The sequence below is a fragment of the Varanus komodoensis genome, unplaced genomic scaffold, assembly GCF_004798865.1.
Source record: "Varanus komodoensis strain SLA01 unplaced genomic scaffold, ASM479886v1 scaffold2, whole genome shotgun sequence".
NCBI lineage: Eukaryota > Metazoa > Chordata > Lepidosauria > Squamata > Varanidae > Varanus > Varanus komodoensis.
The window spans coordinates 8257692-8278128 of record NW_025335568.1 but is presented as its reverse complement, the minus strand read 5'-3'; the positions used below and the strand labels follow the sequence as shown (position 1 = coordinate 8278128).

At 44.1% G+C, this 20437-nt stretch overlaps 1 protein-coding gene across 2 annotated transcripts; it reads left to right on the top strand.

The window, feature by feature from the left end:
- The first annotated feature begins 1597 nt into the window (after positions 1-1597).
- On the top strand, positions 1598-19841 carry NUP54 (nucleoporin 54). Of its 2 annotated transcripts, XM_044429116.1 has the most exons (13): positions 1617-1704; positions 4568-4729; positions 7515-7598; positions 7713-7862; positions 9180-9406; positions 9608-9795; positions 11504-11700; positions 13656-13710; positions 14553-14646; positions 16250-16357; positions 17313-17432; positions 17986-18096; positions 19122-19841. In XM_044429116.1, the coding sequence occupies exons 1-13, from the start codon at positions 1650-1652 to the stop codon at positions 19248-19250; spliced, it is 1680 nt and encodes a 559-aa protein (XP_044285051.1). In that variant the 5' UTR covers positions 1617-1649; the 3' UTR covers positions 19251-19841. The 2 variants fall into 2 exon arrangements, with proteins under 2 accessions (XP_044285050.1, XP_044285051.1); XM_044429115.1 differs by lacking the exon at positions 4568-4729 and having other exon boundaries at positions 1598-1704.
- Positions 19842-20437: the final 596 nt, after the last annotated feature.

Genomic DNA, 20437 nt, shown 5'->3' with positions numbered 1-20437 from the left:
ATGGAAAATCTGCCAGACTATTATCAAGGTACCCGAGACTCTTGTGTATACACATGTAAGATAAAACTGCAAAGCTGTAATCCCATGCACTTATTAGGAAGCAAATCCCACTGAATACTTAGCCTTCTTCTCCAACTTGTATTTTTTGTTTTTATTAAATTTTAATAGCCGAAGCTTATAGATTTCTGTTGCATTTTTAATGTCTGAACATACTGAAATAACACGGATTAAAATGCAGTTGATATTGCACATGTTAATAAAGGATACTTAATTCATTAATGGATTCAACCTGCTTTCTTTTAGCCATGTATGTTAATTTTGCCTCATAAGCATTTGCACACTTTGTCTGATCACTAGTTTAATATTTGGATTTGTTACCTCCAGATAGTGAAATTTACATGCCTACAATAGTACCAGTACATGCACTAACACCCCACAAACCGATTACATAGGAAACCCACAAAATTGTTGCACCTTAGGCCGCTCACCCATGTATATCTAGATAGAAAAAGTCCTATATCTCCTCTAACATTCTTGGCTGGGACATGGTGGGAATTGGAGGACTTTTTTCCTGTCCAAATATACATTTGGATACCCTGAAAGAACACACTCAGCAGTCCCCCAGTGGTGATGGCCTATTCTAGCAGATACATAAAATCCACAGAACTTTATTTTAAGCACCTATACAATCATTCAGTCACCCTCTCCAAAGGCAACAAAGAACAGAAAACCACAACTGATTTTAGAAAACACAATAAGCCACTCCAGAATTCAGTATTTGAGTTTGAATTGTCATCTCTCCACATCTGTGCCAGCTGTCCTAGCAAGGGATGGGTTGTTAATCATAACCCAGGAAACCATGGTTTGTTGGGTTGTGAAATACAGGTTCATCACGGTTTGTTCTCAGTTGGGCCCAGACAATACAGTAGCCCGTATTTCGCCAGCAGCACATTGTTGACTATGCATTACTGCGTTGTCTGAACCCATTCAATGGGATGTTAGCAGGGTTAGTCCTAGCTAGAGCAGATCGATTGAAATGAATGAGGCTTAACACAAGCATTGGATGCAACCCAATATGATCAACAACGGGTGCTTCCAGACGAGCTTTTAACACCAGCCGTATTCCTGGAACTTGCCCTCCCCGTTGAAAAAGTATCAATACGCAAAATGAGCGTGATCACATGCAGGGCACGGAGCGTGACCATGACATCATCAGTAAGCGTCACAGGGTTCTCGCGCGCTCCGTCCGGTTGCCAAGGCAACTAGGCGTTGAAGCAGTGCTCTCCTTTTAAATGTCCGGGTGGGAGGAAGAAGAACCTTGTCCCATAGAGCTAGAAAAAATAGAGTGACTCGCCGCTGATATCGCAATCGGATTATTGGGTGTAAATGTTAGCTAGCTTTCCAGTCTGACTTTCATAAGCATAAGCGAAACAATGGGCTTTTCACCACTGGGAGCCTGAGGAATGGGCCGGCGCATTTCTGCGTTTGTAGAGAGCCACGTCCGATATTAATGATCTCTGCATACAATTTTATTTTCTATCTCTGTAGCCCAGCCCGGCCCTTCCCTTCAGGCTTTCGGTTTCCACCCGGACGCGAATATCGGCCGGATCTTCTTGCTTTTGCTGCGCCGCGGCGCCTCTTCTCGCCTCATGGCTTTCAACTTCGGGACAACTACCGGTGGGGCAGCCGCTCCAAACCCCGCGGGTGAGTGTGGCGGGCTGTGTCAGTGCTTTCCTTGGATTTGCCCCTTCCCAAGCCCCATCGCTGGGCAGCAGGAGTTCTCCTGTGGCGATGGGTGCGGGGGGAGGGCGGGGATGCTGCACCTGTTGAATGTTTGTCTGCCACGCAGCTGCCGACGGCGCGGCTCTAAAATTCCGGCGAGGTCGGCGAGTCAGTTGCTCAGTCCGAAGTATTTATTTCCGCTTTGGGTCATCACGAGCAGAGAAAGAGGATGGCCGCAGACTACGTGGCCACACGCCTCAGTAGGAGGGTGCCACGAGCAAACTGGCTTACGGTTTGCGAAGGAATGTTCGTGGCTGCCCGCGTTTTCCCCTTCCCGAGGCAGGAGTGGCGCTCGCCGCGCCCGAGGGCAGCGGAGGGCGCGGCCCGAGCTCCCGCGCGAGTCTCCGGGGCCCCGCAAGTTCGCGTCTTCGTCATGAGTCGCTGCCGAAGAGCTTTGTGAGGCGCTTATTTCAGAACAAATGCACTCCGAGAGCGGGGAGGATAGGAGAGCAAGTCTATTTTGCTGATAGCCACGTATTTTGAAACGCCTAAATTTTAGGAAAGGCCCATTTAGAAAGGAGTCGATTTATTACCATGCAGCATTTCAGAATTTGAAACCTGTAATTTTCTAGAAATGGACATACAAGGGGGAATAAAGCAGTCCACGAGTGGAAATTTGCTTGTGCAACCAGGCTTTTTTCCTTGCTCTCCTTCCTTGCAGTCTCCAAGCTCCCTGACAATCTAATGGAAACTGTTACTGTGGTAGAAAAACTGCATTAGATGTTGCCAGTATTCTATTAATCAGAAAGTTACCTTTCCAAAATAGGTTTCTAATATTTAGAATTAATATTAACTTCAAGAAGAATGATCAATTGGCTTTAGTATAGTCAGTGTATAATAGTACAACCTTCCTCTTGAATTGGTGCAGAAGAGAGTTTCACACCAATGTAGTTGTTTTGCCATCATGTCAGTAGCAAAACAGAGTAATGAATACAAGGAGTTGTATATGAATTGTCTTTTACCAGATAATACTGTATTTTGGTAGTGCTTCTATATTTTGTTAGGATTACACCACTTAATAACTTTTGAAGTTTGGGTGAGAAGTTAGTCATAGAAGTCACTACAGATCATATATTTTGCACTGACCATTACCTAACACTGCCCATCTCTCATTTAGCAGCCAATTGGAACATAGCAGTAGTTGCTCTAGCTAATATTTCTCAATCTTACTTAATTATCTTTAAATTGAGATCAGTAACACAGGGTTTTTTCCCTGAAGACAAGTGAAATCAAACATTGCATTCTGCCTATGTTGAGGCAAGTTTGATTGTTTTTGGTCCTTTAATGGGAAAGGAAGGGACTGTGCTATTGAGAATTTGAGAAATTATTATGATGCATTTCCTTGTAACTGGTGAATAGTATGTTGAATCTTCAGAATCTGAATCTGGATTCAGAAATGCTGGTGAGCTACCTATGTTTCATTGTGCACCAAGCCTAGGAAATTTATGGAGCTGAAATTCAAGGTACTGTTACCTGGTTGTAAGCTCCATTATAACACAAATTTACTTCTGAGTAAAAATGCATAGAATTGTACTCTGCATCATTTAGGCCAGCAGAGTTTTAAAATATTAAAGTCTTTGCATGCTAAGTTAATTTAGCAAAGTAATTTAGGGAGGACAGTGTCTGTGTAAGTTGTGAGGCCTGGTGTTATAGTTAAGAGCTGCCTTCCTTGACCCAGTGCCTTTCAGATGTGTTAGACCACCACTCTTATTATCTCTAGCCAAAATAGCTTCTGGACATATTGGGTGTACAAGATGAGAGATGCCAAAACACTCTGAAGGCACATGATTGGGGAAAGTTGGTTAAGAATGTGAGTTATAAGCCAGAAAGTTTCATGTTCAAATTATTTCTGTCATGAATGCCTTCAGCAAGCTACTGTTTCTTAGCCTCAGCAGCCAACTGCAATGTGAGATTAATTCTGATATTGCTTAGAGGATTGCTTTAAGGTAAATAAGCACAACGTGTGATCTATCATGGCTAACACTTCCTGTGGGGTGTGATAGATCAATGGGAGGATGTGTAAGGTTTATTGAAACTTGATAAAGTCATTTATTTATGTATTTATATTTTCATTTATATGCCACTACCACAGTAGCCTCAAGGTGGCTTACAATAAAGATAAAGACTCATAAAAATACATATATAAAGATAAAAACACTTATAAAATTAAGAATAAAAACTTCATTATCATTCATGTTGAGTGCTTGGGACTGCAGAAGATGGATGCTTGTGTACCACTTGACAGGCATGGTATGTTGCTCTGTTTGGCTTGGGTGTACAAGTTATGCAGGTGTGTTGGTAAGGATTACTGCACTGAGGTACGTGAAGCACATGGAACTCTCAGAAAGCCCTCTATAAATGCAAAATGGATGATAGAAAGATAATGAGTTAGGTGGGGGGAAATGCAGGTCTTTTCTGAAGTTTTTGTACTTGGTCATGGCCTTGTACCTACAGAATATTAAATATCAGATTAGTGCAAAGCCCAGCACTGATCAAATGATCTGAAATATTGGTCAGTCAAGACATCATTCTAGGGAAGTGCTTTTAACCTACTTGGTGCAGCATCTGAACTAATATTTTGCAATAATGGTTTCATTTGTCTTATACAATTAAAAGCAGAAGAGCACTCTTATAAGCAATAACTCTTGCTTGATATCTATTAATTTTACTCATCCCTGTGCTTCTGTGTTTTTTTCATTTCTGCTGATCAGTTATAGTTTTACTTCTCAGATGTTTGATATCTCACTAACATTGCCTTGCTTTCTTTCTGCTTCCCGCTCATCAGGATTTGGTGGGCTTGAAACAGCAAACTCCACTGCCAGTGGGTTTAATTTTGGGGGTTTCGGATTAACAGCTAATCCTGCAGTGAATTTTAATATTGGGAATTTTGGTGTCTCTACTACTTCAGCGCCACCATTCAATTTTGGTAACAGTCTGGCCAGTGCAGGTACAGAATGTGCATAATGTGCTTATCATAATGACATTGTTGCGGAAAAGAGTCCAAGAATTCCCTTTAGGCCTCCGGGGTCTAAGACAATTTACACCTGACAGCAAATTCCATTAAAATCCACAGGTCCTCCTTCCAAGTAGTGTGTGAGCTTTTAAATTAATGTTTTCAGCAGACTCTGCAAGTCTGTGTCTGAAATACTTAAACTGTCAACTCTGTTGAGTGATTGTGAAGAAACTTACCTCCTGCTCTAGCAGTTGCATTAAAGGTGTAGATGCATACACAGAGGTGACCTATTCATTTCGGTGTGGAAGGAAGCACCTGTCTCCAGACATGCAGGAGATGCCCACCCAGAATGCTCACGGTCACTTATGCCTCCCATCAAACATCTTCTCATGCATGTGGCCTCTGTGTACTACAGGATGTAGACTTCCAGTTTCTTTTGCAATTCACCTGGAGATTGTGTGACTCTGAGGCTACGCACAAATGTGAATCAGCCTGGGATCCATGTAGATCAGGACTGGGTTAACAAATCAGCCAAACAAAATGACCGCAAGTGGCTTAGCATCTGAACAGTCCAAGCCAAATAACTCACACACATACAGTAAATAAGGTTATACAATTATGATTATTAGGAAATGGTATTGAACAAGTGCAAAATTAACCTTTAAAAAGACAGTTCGCATAACATGAATTCTTGGACTCTACTGTATGTTTTCCCCCTCCATACATTTCCTCATTGGATTTCAGTCATCAAGGTTTTGTGGAAAAACAAATTTTATACGATCAGCCCCCCACAAAAATCACATCTTTATTTCTGGACTTAAAGAAATATGGTGGCTTTCACAAAAACATTGTGATGTTTAAATGTTCAAAGCTATTTATAGAGGATCAAGTTAATACCCCAATTTTTGCTGACTTTAAATGGTCGGGCACTGATACCGTCTCATACCTGCATGTGCCTGATTCAGATACTTAGTATTCTAATATTCAGTCTTTCTAATGTATTTATTCATAATCTTGCAGCTGCTCGTATATGAAATTATATCCATTCCATGGTCCCATTGTTTTCGTACCGTAACACACAATAGTTTCAGTACTTTTTATGGTGAAACTCTCATCGTAGGTGTTAAAGAAACCATTTGTTCAGGTACTGACCATAATGGCTTTATTATTACTCTGAATGGTTTCTGCATTACTTCCTTACCGCTTTCTTGTCAGTCTACAATTTGTGTACAAAGAAATACATGGAAGGGACAGCGCATAGTGGATCAACGGTAGCATCATCATGTTAGATATTTTTTTAAAAATGCAGCTGAAGTCCAGACTTGTCATGTGCAAGCAAGGACTGTGAATTCTGATAGATGCATAATAGAGCTAACGATTTAAAGCAGACTTCTCTGATGTGGGGCCTTCCAACTGTGTTGGGCTTCGACTCCAGCACGCCCCAGGCATTTGTAGCCCAACACATCAGGAAACACCGGGCTGGGGAAGCCTGATGGAGAGTGCTTTTAGACAGGCTGAACCTGTGCATTTGACACCGACACTTCATAGATGACCCACTGATGAACTGTGGTGTTTATTCAAACAGGTTAACTAGATTGGTATAAATAGCACAGTGGCTGCTGTGGCGAAGTGGCCTGTGGCAGGCCAGAGCCCTTGAACTAATTCAAATGACTTCGTGTGTTCCTTCCTGGGGCTGTTGAAGCTCTTGAATCAGTTCTCTTCTGCCTTTCTGGGTGTGTGAGGAGGAGAAATTCCACCATGCAAAAAGAATTTGGAAGACTCTGAACAACATTTGCCTGTGTATACATCCATGGAACCTGTATACCACATAATGCACACTAATGTTCTCATGCATGACACCAAATATAATCTTTTAGAGAGTGGCAGCCCTTGCTCCTTCCTTGTGTCCCCAGCTGCAGAGGATGGGGGCAGGGCAAGCGGGTGTTGGTGGGGAGGCACCCCACATTAGTGTGTTGGCCAGAGTAGGTGAAGCAACTGGGCCTCAACCCATGGATCTGGTCCTGGGTCTCAATACAGAAACAGAGTTTTGGAAAGGCTGAGTATGGGCCTTTTGCCTGCCCCCGAAGTGGCTGAAAAGAGTGGGATTTTCTGTATACTGTGTCTTTTAGAAAGATTAGCAGTATTGTAGAGATTTGATATGAGAGGGAATTTGATTGCAATAGGGTCAAACAGAGTGACAGCATCTCAAGACATCAGGATGATGAGTAAGCGTCCTTTGGAGGCAGAGGAAGGAGCCACAATTGGTCCTGGGCTGCTTCACCCCAGAACCTTGGGGCTTGGTTGGGAAATACTGTGAGGTTTCCTCCAGGACTGGAAAGGTGTGGTCTGATGAGATGGGAGTGCTTGGGAGACAGCTTTCAATTCTGGATTTCATCATGCTTGCCATGAGTTCGGGCAGGGGGCCCACAAGGCAGTGTCCCTGCGCAATTGAGTCATCATAGAGCATCTTGATGTGTATGCAGAGAAGAAGTGTCCCTCTTCCTTCCATCCGATGTGGCTACAATGTGTTTTTTCTGCTAGTAACAATAAGGCTTTCCAAAAATACATGTAACCAAGATGAATAAAGTTGAAATAGTGCTAGTTACTTTTTCTCTGCACAAGTTTCTACTTTAAACAATGCGATGAAACATCTCATTCTCACACATCGCCAATGTTTGTCGTCATCTCCCTCCCTAAAAACTTACCAGCATGTGATTGTCAAGCCATTGCCTTGCAAGAATCTGGCCTTCTGTTCTGATTTGTACATTTGGTTTTTCAGGGGCCTTTGGAGGGTTTGGAACCACCACCACCACGGGGGGATCGACATTTAGCTTCACAGCTCCTGCCAACACAGGCACCACTGGTAAGAGTCTGCAGTCCTGAATGTGTGTTTGTCTTTTTAATTAACGCCTGCTTCTCTTGAGAATGAATCTGTGCACATCTTCACTCCGTGCTGAATCCCTTTTCTTCTTTCAAGGGCTGTTTGGTGCTGCCCAGAATAAAGGCTTTGGATTTGGTACTGGCTTTGGGACAGCAGCGGGCACTGGAACTGGCCTTGGGACAGGCTTGGGGACTGGTCTGGGATTTGGTGGCTTCAGCACCCAGCAGCAACAGCAGCAGCAACCAAGTAAGCATATCAAGGCTGAGTGTTTTCACAGTGTGTTTTACCTAACCTCTGGGAGTTGAGTTGGAGCCCCCTTCCCTGGGAGGGCTGCAACCTCCTCCTGTCCTTTTTGGTTGCCCTGCTGGTAGCCAGAGGGAAAGTGCGCTTCCCCAACCCCTAATTTTCCAGGTATCAGCTTCTTTGGCAAAAATGTGGAATTTGCGGACTTTACCCCAGTGGGTAATTTCAAGGGAACATCTTAATTCCTGTCAGGCTATTTTAATACTGTGCATAAATAGTTGCTGAAAGCACCAATGAAAATCTAATAACTGTTAAGTCAGATAGTATATAGATCCTTGGACAGCAACTTATTTCTTACAGGAAGGCTACTTGGAAGAGAGAATAATAGACTAACCTCCTCCATCCTAAACTGAATTCTTACAAGGTCCTGGTGTTACAGCCACCGTTCCATCCATCTCCCTGCCTCTGGACTGGCAACTGGTCGAGAGCAGGTCAGCTGATGGTACCCTTCAGGAGAATGGTTTCAGCCCTAGCGTGTTCTGTTATTGATCCCTGATTCACAGAATTGAGTGTGCTGGATTCATGTCCTTCGTCTTTCAATATGAGGGAGTTTTTCATTCATTTATCTTAGATTTCCACCCAACTAGCTTGGTTTCTCATCCCCCTCTACCACTGCACACACTACCACGTTCATTACTTCAAAAGTCTGAAGTCTGAACCTCAGAGATTTAACATTTAAGCTCTTTTCCTTCTACCCTACCAAAAAGGTCTAGGGAGGATGTGAGTCAGCTTTGCATATTCTTTGCACCCCCATGTTTGGGGATGGTGGTGCGTAAAGTTAAATAGGGTTTCCTATGTGCTGCATATGTCACCTATTGTTTTTAACAAAAAAGTATTTGCTTTCTGTATCAAGAGCCAATTGCAATGTGTCCCTTAATTTCTAGCAAGTATATAGATGCTTGAGCCTGTCTCAGAAAGTTGGCCTCTGACTTTGACGTCCTTCCCCCTAATTACTAGTGTGCAAAGACTCTGCATACTTTTTCAGAACCTCTTTAATCTCTTCTTAGGCTTAGGTTTGGCAGCTGAGCCTTGACAATTAAAAGCCTTTCTAGAGATCAGTGGCACAAATTAAACTCTTCAGAAATTTATCTAAATTTGAACATAGTGCCATATTTGTTCTTCAAAATATGTGCTAGGGCAGAGCATCTTCTGTGGGTTGGAAAATAATTAGAAAAGGCAATGGTGGTCGCTTTGCAGGGGGATTGTTTTGATGGATTTAATTTTTGTGTACATCACGTCTATTTTCTTGTCCAATTTTAGCGCTAGGAAGCCTCTTCAGTCAACCTGCTCAGGTGCCCACCCAGTCCAATCAGCTGATAAACACAGCAAGTGCCCTTTCTGCACCCACGCTTTTGGGAGATGAGCGAGATGCGATTTTGGCCAAGTGGAATCAGCTGCAGGCATTTTGGGGTACTGGCAAAGGATATTTCAACAATAACATTGCTCCAGTGGAATTCACCCAGGAAAACCCATTCTGCAGGTTCAAGGTATGGTCAGCCCGCAGTATCTCTGTACATAGGTCATCTGATTTAAGGCAATTGCTTGGCTAGCTGGTTGCAATAAATGAATTTTGAGACAACCTCCTTCCTGTGTCGCAATGTTGGCTTTAATGCTTCTCCAGCGCTGTGCTGATGTCGGAAAAGCTCGGGCGCCTTTTTTCAACTGACAGGGCTGTGATTTTTTCTCAGGCTGTGGGCTACAGCTGCATGCCCAACAACAAGGATGAGGATGGCTTGGTAGCGCTGGTCTTCAATAAAAAGGAAGCGGAGATCCGAAGTCAGCAGCAGCAGCTTGTGGAATCACTGCACAAAATCTTAGGTTCAAACCAAACTCTAACTGTCAATGTTGAAGGTGTAAAGACATTGCCAGATGATCAGTAAGTACATTATATGGTGCGGTTTGGGCCCTTTCCAGCTATAAACAGCCTTACAGTACCAAAGCAGATTAACTGGCGCAAGAATGGCTAGCAGGTGCATCAGCCCCCTTCCACCTGGCCTTCTCTGTCCCCTCTGCTAGGTTGGCTACATGAGGTGCTTCCTCTCACCTGGGAGGAGCACTGCAGCAGGAAGTGGAGTTGCCTCCAAAGCCTCTGATTTGGATACTCACTTATAGACTTCCCTAGCCAAGCAGCTGAAGGGCTGAGAATGATGCCCTGGCAAAGGGGAAGGCTTGACACACACATATACCAAGCAGTCTGGCCAGTCAGATTATTACTGTTCAGGCTACAGAGGAAGTTGGCTATTGCTACTCTGATAAAGAGATAGTATAGTAATGTTTTCTATTTTGAGATACTGTTTCTTTTTCTTTTCTCAATCAGTAAAGTGGTGGAGGCTGGAGGAAATACTCTGTAAACCATGAGCCCTGTCTAATATTGATAAGCAGGAAAGGGGATGGGGACAGGCAGCTTCCCCATTTAGTGAATATTCTCATTTAGTGAGACCTTTCATTTTTTAATGTGGGAGAACCTGTTGAAGCGAAAGACTGGATGAACCAGTGGCAGAACACCTTTCTGAAAACAGCTCCTACGGTCGCCTTTCCCATGTACGCTACTATTTGTAGCACTGCGTTTCAATAAAGATTCCCTGGCTCATTCAGCATCACAGTTCCTTAAGAAAAGCTTTGGGGCCCAAGAGGAATTTTACTCTGCATGCATATTTCCATCATGCGGTGTGGTAAGAACCCTCACCACCTGGAATGACCTTTCTTATCTGACTCATTTGATTCTTTGATTATGCAGGGCAAAAACATCTTTTCTTCCTGGCTAAAATCAGTATATAATCCTTGTTGACATTAAGATGTATGAGGCATCTTAAATTTTAGCCTCATACACAGTTCTGGCACAGGCCTGACTGTTTTTTGAAGCATAGATCCCTTAATCGATTGAGCCCACCTCTTAGATCTTGTCACAGTCTCTAGAATGGAATGACTGTCTACAGGTTGGACTGGGCAAAAGCTAGGGTTTGATCTACTAATAGTTCTCTGAGTGATTTAGAGCAGATCGGCCAGGATGTCCATCTGCCAGCTGTGTTAACAAACAAAACTCCCACACGCCTCAACTGAACTGCTGAAACAAAGGAAACTAAAGGCCGGGGCTTTTTGTGCAGAGGAACTGAGTTCAGTTCTGGTACTCGAAACGAATTCTGCCATTCTAACTGTGTGCCTTTTTGACTGGGCCCAGGTTGGTGGTTACACTAAAAAATGAAATAGACCTTGGAAGTTGGCTCACCCCTGCTTGTAGGTCTCTCTTTCTGAGTGTTCATGGTCAGATGAGGAGTTACCAGTTTTCTGGGCCACAGTATATTTAGTTGGAAACTCAGTAGGATTTGAACCCAGTTTTCTTCCAGTAGGAATGAAAGGCCTTTTTGGGTGGGGTGGGGTCCGTCATTCAGTGGTCCAGGTTTGATATTTGAGTGAGGGGAATGGAGAAGGCAGATGATTGGTCAACTTTTCTTAGGAGTAAAATTTTCAAGGTATGCTTAAAAATACTATCACTTCTGAGATGATACACCATGTCACTACCCTTGATTAGCTGCAGAGCCAAAGAACCAATATATTAAACGTAAGTATTTTTACTGGTCTTTTAGGACTGAAGTGGTCATTTATGTTGTTGAACGGTCACCAAATGGGACTTCCAGGAGAGTTCCAGCTACCAGCCTCTATGCATACTTTGAACAAGCGAACATCAAAACCCAGCTGCAGCAGCTTGGAGTTACCCTCACCATGGCCAGAACAGAGCTCTCTCCTGCACAGATCAAGCAGTTGCTGCAGCATCCCCCTGCAGGTAGTGCGTGCTGGCTGAACACCGAGCCCTGTTGGAGTCGAGGCCAAATGGATGGCCTCGGGGTTCAAAAATGCATGACTGGGAGGTTCCTTCAGGGCGGGTGCTCTAGGCATGGGATGGATTAATGGGGTAGAGATTGATCACTGTGTCCTTCCTGGCTCTGTTTCTACAAGCCATCTGTAAGCAGACCCACTAAGCAAGTATTCTTCTAATAAATTCGTTCTAAACATAGTTCAGTAAACTCCCACTTCTTCAGGAGGTAAATGCCTGCCCAAAAGTAAGAAGAGGTGCATATTACAGTAATTAATCTTGAGTTAACATATGGGACTCTACCCTGAAGCTATTTCTTTGATAAAGAAAAAAGCCAAATGCATTGTGTTTTGAGCTATGCATATTTAAATTCAATTTTCAGCATGAGAAATCCTACCAGCAACTGCATTTTTCTTACCTGGTAAAGTGTAGCTGCTATCCAGGTTTGTCACATGAATGAATCAGACAGTGTAGGTGGATGCTATCCATACAAGCAAAAGTATGTTCATGATTGGGGTGAGTGATTATAATACACTGATCCTGAATCAAACTATTGAAACCGGTTGCACTCTAACTAACATGGGGGAAAGTCCTTAGTTTTTAAACTCTCCCTAGCATGTAATATTTCATCAGTCATATTATCTTAAAGCTGCCCTTCATCCACAAGGGGTCCTGGGCAGTGTTCATACTGACTTTTAAAAAGACATATTACAAAAGCAATAACCCTTAAGTCAGTGCAATAAAATTAAGACTCATAGCATCTCATTGAATAGTATATTTATTTTAAATGTATGGACAAATGAAAGATGTCTTGACAAGGTGCTGAAAAGAATAGGGCTTCAGGTGCTCTTGCTTATTTCCAGAGGGCATTTGCAAGCCAGGGCTCAACCACAGAGAAAGCTTTCTCTTTTGTTAATGAATCATCCCCCAAAGCTTTGATTTGGGCTTGGTAACAAATGGGGAGCCAATGTAAATACACCAGAATGGGTATAAATATGGGCTTTATCCAGGTAAACCTGTTAGAGTTCTAGCAATCAAATTCTGTAGTGGTTGAAGCTCCCAGACTACCTCTATTCTACACAATTCTGGAGGCTTCCAGGAGGTTTCCAGAGCATGGATCACTGTGACTAGGCCTGCTGTGAAGCAGCTTGGCAAAACTCTGCAAATCCATGATTCTAAAGGAAATAGATACAGTGGTACCTTGGCTCACAAACGTAATCCGTCCCACGACTCTGGTTGTGACCCGAGTCAAATTTCCCCATAAGATTCAATGTAAATAAGGTTAATCCGTTCTGTAACTATTTTTTTAATCAGAAAAAATTGAAACAAAGTGACAAAGAACAACAAAGTAACGAAGTACTGTACAGTAGTACAGTGGAGAACACTAACCTAGGTGGGGTGGGGAAGGTTATTGTTTGGAGGGAGAGTCCCCCTCCATAAGAACATTGGGAGATCTCTTTCAGGGGTTTCCTCTCTCCTTTGTCTCTTAGCTGCAGGGTCAGTTTTGTTGAGATGGCCACGATCGTGCTGGTTGCGGGGGGAGATGGCTGAGACTGCACCCATGTTGCTTGCAGGAGCGCACCTGTGATCACGCATGTCTTTCCTGCACAAACGCAACTGCGATCATGGCCATCTTCCCACTCAAGCCACGATCTTGGTTGCCACCCAATGCGGAGTTCATGACCCAAATCAAAGTTTTCATGAAATTTTTGTTCGTGACCCAATTTGGTCGTGAACCAAGGTGTTCGTGAGCCGAGGCACCACTGTACTTCCCACTAAGGGAGCAAGGGGTCTGGAGATCTGTTAGCTGAACAAACCTTCAGAGAGCATTTTGTTGGTGGTTTGTTGCATCTTGGTAACAAAAGGTGAAGAAAAGGGCTTGTTGCAAGTACAGCCACTCTCACTGTATCTGTTTGTCCCTGAAGGTGTTGATCCTATCATTTGGGAACAGGCTAAAGTTGACAATCCAGATCCTGAAAAGTAAGTGATTTTGCAAGATGACTTCGCGTGGGCCATATTTTAAGGGGATATACTGTCCTGAGGTGGGATGGATAAATTAATGTGGCTGCTCAAGTAATTTTCTTTTACCAAAATCAGCTGTGGAGATCACAACTCCTGGGAGAACCAACTGGAAAGTGGGCAGGGAGTCGCAGCAAAATATAAAAACAATTTCGAACTGAATCATCACAGAATGCACAAGCGTGTGGTTGAGCCTGTTCACATGTTACAATCTTCCGCAATTGGGCAGAAGCTACACTGAATGTGCATGCTGAGGGAGGCTGTTGATGTGGAAGGTATTCACATATTCTCTCCCTCACTTATATCCTGGGCTGATTCAGTTTCATCTGCTGTGCCTTTCCTAATCCTTTGAACAAGTTTTGACTTCACTGAGACTGAACTGGGATATTTTAGGATGATAGCAAAGTTCTCTCTCATTAGCGCTTGTTAACTCTAGCGGAAGTGCTGCTGCTCTTATTTAGAATCTGTTTGGAGTTCAGGGGCCAGCTCTCTCTCTCACACACACATTTTCGCGTAACTTCAGCCACTATGGTTTTTACACCTCCAGCTACACGGCATGAAATGTTCTGCAGTCACGTGATAGAGATGTGTGGATGAACTAGGACAAAGTCTTTAGTAATTACCAGAGAGAACCCCCGCTCCCATATCAGTTTTTATAAAGATGAGGATTTCTTTCCCTTAATATGTTCTCTATGCATTGTGATAACAGACTGGCCTTCCAGTCTGGAGTTCCATACCTCTAGTTCTAAAGAAAAAAAGATAAGACATAACCCCATCTTTGCTACATTTCTGCTCTTCTGTAGGCTGATTCCAGTGCCAATGGTTGGCTTCAAAGAACTCTTGAGGAGGTTGAAGGTCCAAGACCAAATGACGAAGCAGCATCAAACCAGATTAGATGTGAGTACTGACTTCTTAACATTCCTCCTTGTGAAAGTTCTGTGGCTGACCACTAGCCCTCTGGCTAAAAGGCGGGTTACTTTTTCAATCCCATGTAGCAATTGCCAGAAATGAATGCTGTTAGCACTCTGTTCTAGTAGCGGCTGACCGATCCTGCGGGCAGAGAATGGCAGCTTGCTGCACTTGAAAATGTACTGTGGATGAGATGGCTGTTGCCAATTTTGTTGTCGTGAGCATGAAAATTGCTATGACTGTGTTGTTGGATGTTTGCCGCAGTATTTCTGCTGGGCCTACCTGCTGCAGGGGCTTTAGGACAGGGGTGGAGGCCTTAAATTGCATGGGTTCTTGGTGGCCAACCCGCCACCACCTGTTCAGCGGCTGTGTGATATCCAGGGACGTTGCCCCCCCCCCTTCACGTGGCCCCTAGTTAAACGCCAGCTGGAGTTCCTCCCGGTGGATCTTTGAACAGGGGCTCAGTTGCCTTCCCCCCCCCCCAGCATATCTGAGGTAGGAGAGGTGCTTGTGCACCCACAGATGTGGTTCACTGCACAGAGCTTTCCCTGTTTAGAGAAACCTGCTCACAGCAGAGCTGCCCGGCCAGGGCTCCAAGCACGGGAATGCTTTTCCACCTGGCAGCACCGCTGGAGTGGCTTTGCCCCCTGGGGAAGCAGTGAGGAGAGAGAACAGCAGGGGTTGCTTACCCCATGAGCCCTGAAGGGGATGGGCGTGGGGAGGGGGAGCCTCAGCTGAAGCCCCTTGGCCCAAATTCATCCCATGGACTGGTGTTCCCCCATCCCCACGTTAGGAGTTGCCCTTGAGGAGCAACAGGTACTAGGTCTCTGGGCTTCAGAAGCCACATTAGCCACCTGTAACGTCTTCTGGACTAGATGAGGAGAAGTTTTAAAAGGTAGTTGATGTCTCCCAAAGCAGCAAGGGCTGAGGAAGAGGTGGACATTCACCCCTCTTTTGGGACCAGAAGAGGTTGTATGACGTCTTGTCAGGAGTCCTGTAGGCCACATGTTTTTATTGAAGCTTTGTCTAAGCAACTGTCAGGTCAGTCAGAACAGGCCTTGGAGTATAAAGAAGATGGATGATTTGTGTGTCTCCCCTCCCCGAATGTTCATTACTACATACAGTCTTGGGTTGAAAGGTAACCATTCCAGAGTACTTTATCCAATGGTTACATCGAGCTCTTTACTTGTACTGCTGATCACTGTGGACCTGACTTTGGTGGTATCAAATCTGCTTAAATCACACGGTTCCCTTGTGGTCATTAGAACCAACTGCCTGGATAGGCAAAAAAGTTCCTTGGCTTATGTGCTGACTGAGTGGTGCAGCGTGTTTACTGTTGGCTCGTGGTCTAAACTGTGTATTTAGATTTATGGAGGATTTGAGTGCAAAGGGCCCTTCCTTTCTGGCTGGGACAGTGGTGGTAGACACTTTGGAATTGCTCCCAGTCCCACAATTCTGGAACTGGTCTGTGAGCTGCACCCAGGGAGGATTTAAAAAGCTAATGAATGCGAAAAACAGGAGGAGAGCAGGCGTGGTCATTCAAAGCATGCTCCTTCTCTGTGCAACTGAGGCAATTTCTCCTTCTCTTTAGATCATATCAGAAGACATAAGCGAGCTTCAGAAAAACCAGACTACGACGATGGCCAAAATAGCTCAGTACAAGAGGAAACTAATGGACCTTTCTCACAGAACGTTACAGGTAGGTCTTGGGTGACACCTAGTAATTGCAACCCAGTGTTAAAGAGGATTAAGAGTACTGGCAGTGAGTCACGCACAGGTGTTGAATCTCAGCCCTGTGAAACAAGCGCAGCCCACCTGGGGTCCCCAGTGGCCACCCTGTTGCTCCCCAAGTCCTTCCCTTTCCCCTGAATGCCAGTCGCTGGGTGGCATCCCGGCTTCTGTGTGGGCTTTCCGCCATTCTGAAGGGTCAAAATGCCTCTCGTAAGGCTCATTTTTTGGCTTCGTTGCTGGCAGTAAGAATATCATCCTGGAAATGGGTGTTTTTCGTATTTTTGGCCCTGCTTTTGCCTTCAGGAAGGGGTGTCCACCCCTGGAAGGCAGTCCTTGAATGCTTCTCTAAAACAGAATCTGGCTGGAAGGGGTTTGTTCCAGCCTAGAGTGATAGCTTATGTGATGGCATGTCAAGAAGTCTTAGTTTCAACCCTCCGTTAAACCAAAAGCACCGCTGATGGCCTTGGGCAACACACTTTTGTTTCAGTCCTCACACCATCAAGTGCTCGCATTTTATATCTGGGTCTTCCTTCTGATCGGAATAGCTGCCAGCCAGGGGCTTCTGGGAACCTCACAAGCCTTGTGCAGTGCGCATGAGCTGCAGTCATCCCACCTCTTGGTCTTGGAGATGGGTTGCTTCTGAACATGCTCGTTCCATTTAGCCACTGCAGAGCCTCACCGCCATGACTTTGGGGGTTCTGAACACAATTTGTGCACAGCAGGAAGAAGTACATTCTTTTGCATGTTGTGAATGTTTGTTCGACATACCAGTTTTACTCAGGAAATGCTCATTTCTCCAACATTGCCAGAGGAAAGAGATTGCATTAACTTACAAATAAATTAAAATGCCCTGGGCCTAGGAGGATACATTCTCCTGAGGCATAGCCAGCCTTCTGAAACATGCAATTTATTTCTGTGTTTAGGTGTTAATCAAGCAAGAGATCCAACGGAAAAGTGGGTATGCCATCCAAGCAGATGAGGAACAGCTTCGCGTGCAGCTGGATACGATCCAGTGTGAACTCAATGCACCTACGCAGTTTAAGGTGAGCACTTCAAGGGCCTGGGCCATGTGGGTGGCACTCCAAAGCCGGCTGACACAGAGAACCACAGGGTTCTCTGCTGCTTGATGGTGTCTCTCAAAGGTCTCAGGGGGCTGTCTTTCCCTGCCTTTCTAACTGGCCTGTTTTGCAATGGAGCTGAGTGAGATGGCAGAATGGACTCCATGATGTCAGACCGAGTCACTCTTTTGAATGTATTGCTGTAAAACAGACGCAAGAACAAAAACTTCCTGCCTCCATTTAAGTAGAAAACTAGCTTCTCAGGGAAAGGTAAACCGTGCTTCCTTATATGCCAGTTTATTAAAGAGCAGACGTTTATATCTGTGGGTTGGGGTGGCGGATGCAATTCAGTGGAGTGAAGCAATTCATCATAGTCCCTTGTTCTGAAGCATGTCCAAAGTACATAGCATGGAGGTGCTGAGGTCTGAACCTGCTTATACTTTTCTGCCATCTGTTAGAGCCCCTCTGTAATTCTGCAGCTGAGAGGAAGAGCACGGCCGTTTTGCTCTTTGTGAACATCCACCTCTCTTTTCTCCAGGGTCGACTGAATGAGCTCATGTCCCAAATCAGGATGCAGAACCACTTTGGAACCGTGAGATCAGAAGAGAGGTATTACATTGATGCAGATCTCTTGCGGGAAATCAAGCAGGTGCGTATCAGGGGTGAGTCCTTGCGGGTCCAAGCTGATGGAATGCAGGCCCAACTTTCTGCCTTAACCACAAACCAAAGTGGCTTTTCAACTTTTGCTTGGCTCTTCAGCATTAATTTAAAAAAGTCATTGCACCTACAGAATAGACCATACATTCTAGTGAAGAGCTGAGGTGCTACCTAAAAGTCAGTTTGGGAGCTGTTTTTTGAAGGGATATTTAGTGACTCTTAAAAGCCTTAAGAATACAGGTGTGGGATTGTGTGTTTAAAAGCATAGTAGTAAAATCTTGCCCACAGAAACAAAAAAAGTGGCGCTCCCATAGCTGTTTTGCTTCCAGTGTTGCCATGCTCAAAGAATCTGGCATTTCTGTTGCAAGGAATGAAGAAAGGAAGGAGAAGGCCACTGTAATTTGGATTAGGCAGTTGAGTAAAGCTGGAAAATAAACTCTTCCACTGGGAGCCCTGGCCAACCCTAATTTCTGAGATTCGGCCATCAGGTCTTACCCAGTTACATGGTTGTCTTCCAAACCATGAGTGCCAGTGCATTTTCTTAACCTTTTAAAAGCACCCTGAGGTTCCAGGGATGCAATCCTGTGCCAGATATTTTTGTCAAAAGTTTGGCAGTTACTTTGCATTGAGCATTTGGTTAGCTGTTAACTGTGACTCCGTGATGATATTTTCAGTTTGAACATGTTTGTGAAAATGATGGCAGTATAATAAATTGCTCTAAGCTTCATCATCAGAGCAGAAGAAGGCAAAGCTCACCAAACTCAACACCGGGACTCGATTTCAGTGTTAACGGAATATGATAGAGAGCCTTTCAGCAGTGTCTCTTTGCTGAGTCTCTTCTCAATTAATAATCTTATGAAATGAAGGTGAAAGGATTGGATACTGCAACTTCCTGCTGTGTTTGTGCATCAACATTTGGCCTTTTACAAGCATAATTGCTGATTATTATCAAGAAATCCGCACATAAGTGTTGCAGTGGACAATATGTTCATGAAGGTTCCTTCTTTTCCCTTTCAGCATTTGAAGCAACAACAAGAAGGTTTGAGTCATCTGATCAGTATCATAAAAGATGACCTGGAAGATATAAAGCTGATAGAGCACGGACTGAATGAAAGCATGCCTATCAGAGGAGGGGTCTTCAGTTGATGGCCTCCCATCCTTGTCCACGCGCAGCTTTCCTCTCCACTACCAGAACTCGCTAGGTGTTTTCTATCAATAAACCTTAGTGCAAGTTTTGTGAGCGCTCCAGCGCTGTTGGCATCCTTCCTCCAGTTTTTGAACTTTAGCCTTTGAGAGGTTTGAGTTTATAAAGCTGCACTTGGTTTCATGAAGAAAGACAGACGCTCTAGAAGCTATTCTGTGATCTAAACCTCAACTTTTACACTTAACAATTTGTGTGTCTGATTGATGTTTTTAAAAAACCCTTTCAGTTATAATATTTTTCTCCTACAGCAAACTTGGCACAAAATAACTGCCGTGTTTTGTATTCAGTTTCTTTTGCCCAGTCTGTCTAAACAAACTGCTTATAAATAAAGCTTTCAGACTTTGCGCTTTATAGGGGAAGAGGTGGATGTCCAATATGCATCTTTAGGGCCAGTTGTAGGAAAGAAGTACTGGTGAAAGATAAACTTTTGACTATCAGAACCTAGAGCCTATATTTTTATATCATTTTGCTTCATTTGAATTTGCAAAATCAGTCTTCTAAGAGGTAATAAAATGAAATGTTTACTTCCAGTATCCCACTTGAAGGTTCTTTGTAATGCACACTTGTTTTAAATACCTGCCAGAAGCAACTGACTCCTGGGGTTCTAATTTCTTCTCAAGCAGCGTTTACAAAACTGTCCTAGGGTCAGGGAACCCTCCTTGAAGGATGCTACATCTGTTAGAACAGAATGAAAGTTGTAGGGTTGTCAGCTCCTGAAAGAGAAACAGCTAACATTTTAATTTCACTGTTGTAGCAAGATACAGCAAGCGAATTGTGTTCTCCAGGCCTTGGTTCCAGCTCTTGTTTTTCCTAGCTGCTCCATGCCATAAAGGGACTGTTTACAATGACCCCAGGGAGGATCATAAAATAAAAAGCCTGGAAGACAACATTGTCGCATTGTTTTACTAAACTAGACAGCTTGGAAGGTGATAGTTGCTTTCTCTAAGCCAAGAGTTGCTTTCAGGTAACAGGAGCGGGAGTCGTGATGTTTAAAAACCTCAGAGTGGGGAGCTGGGTCAGATTTTGCACAGTGTCATTTCTGGGCGTCACCAGTCACCTTTTGGTGAACTTACACAAAGATCCTAAAACTGCCAGCTCACCTATATCCATTGTAATTCACAGTGTGTAT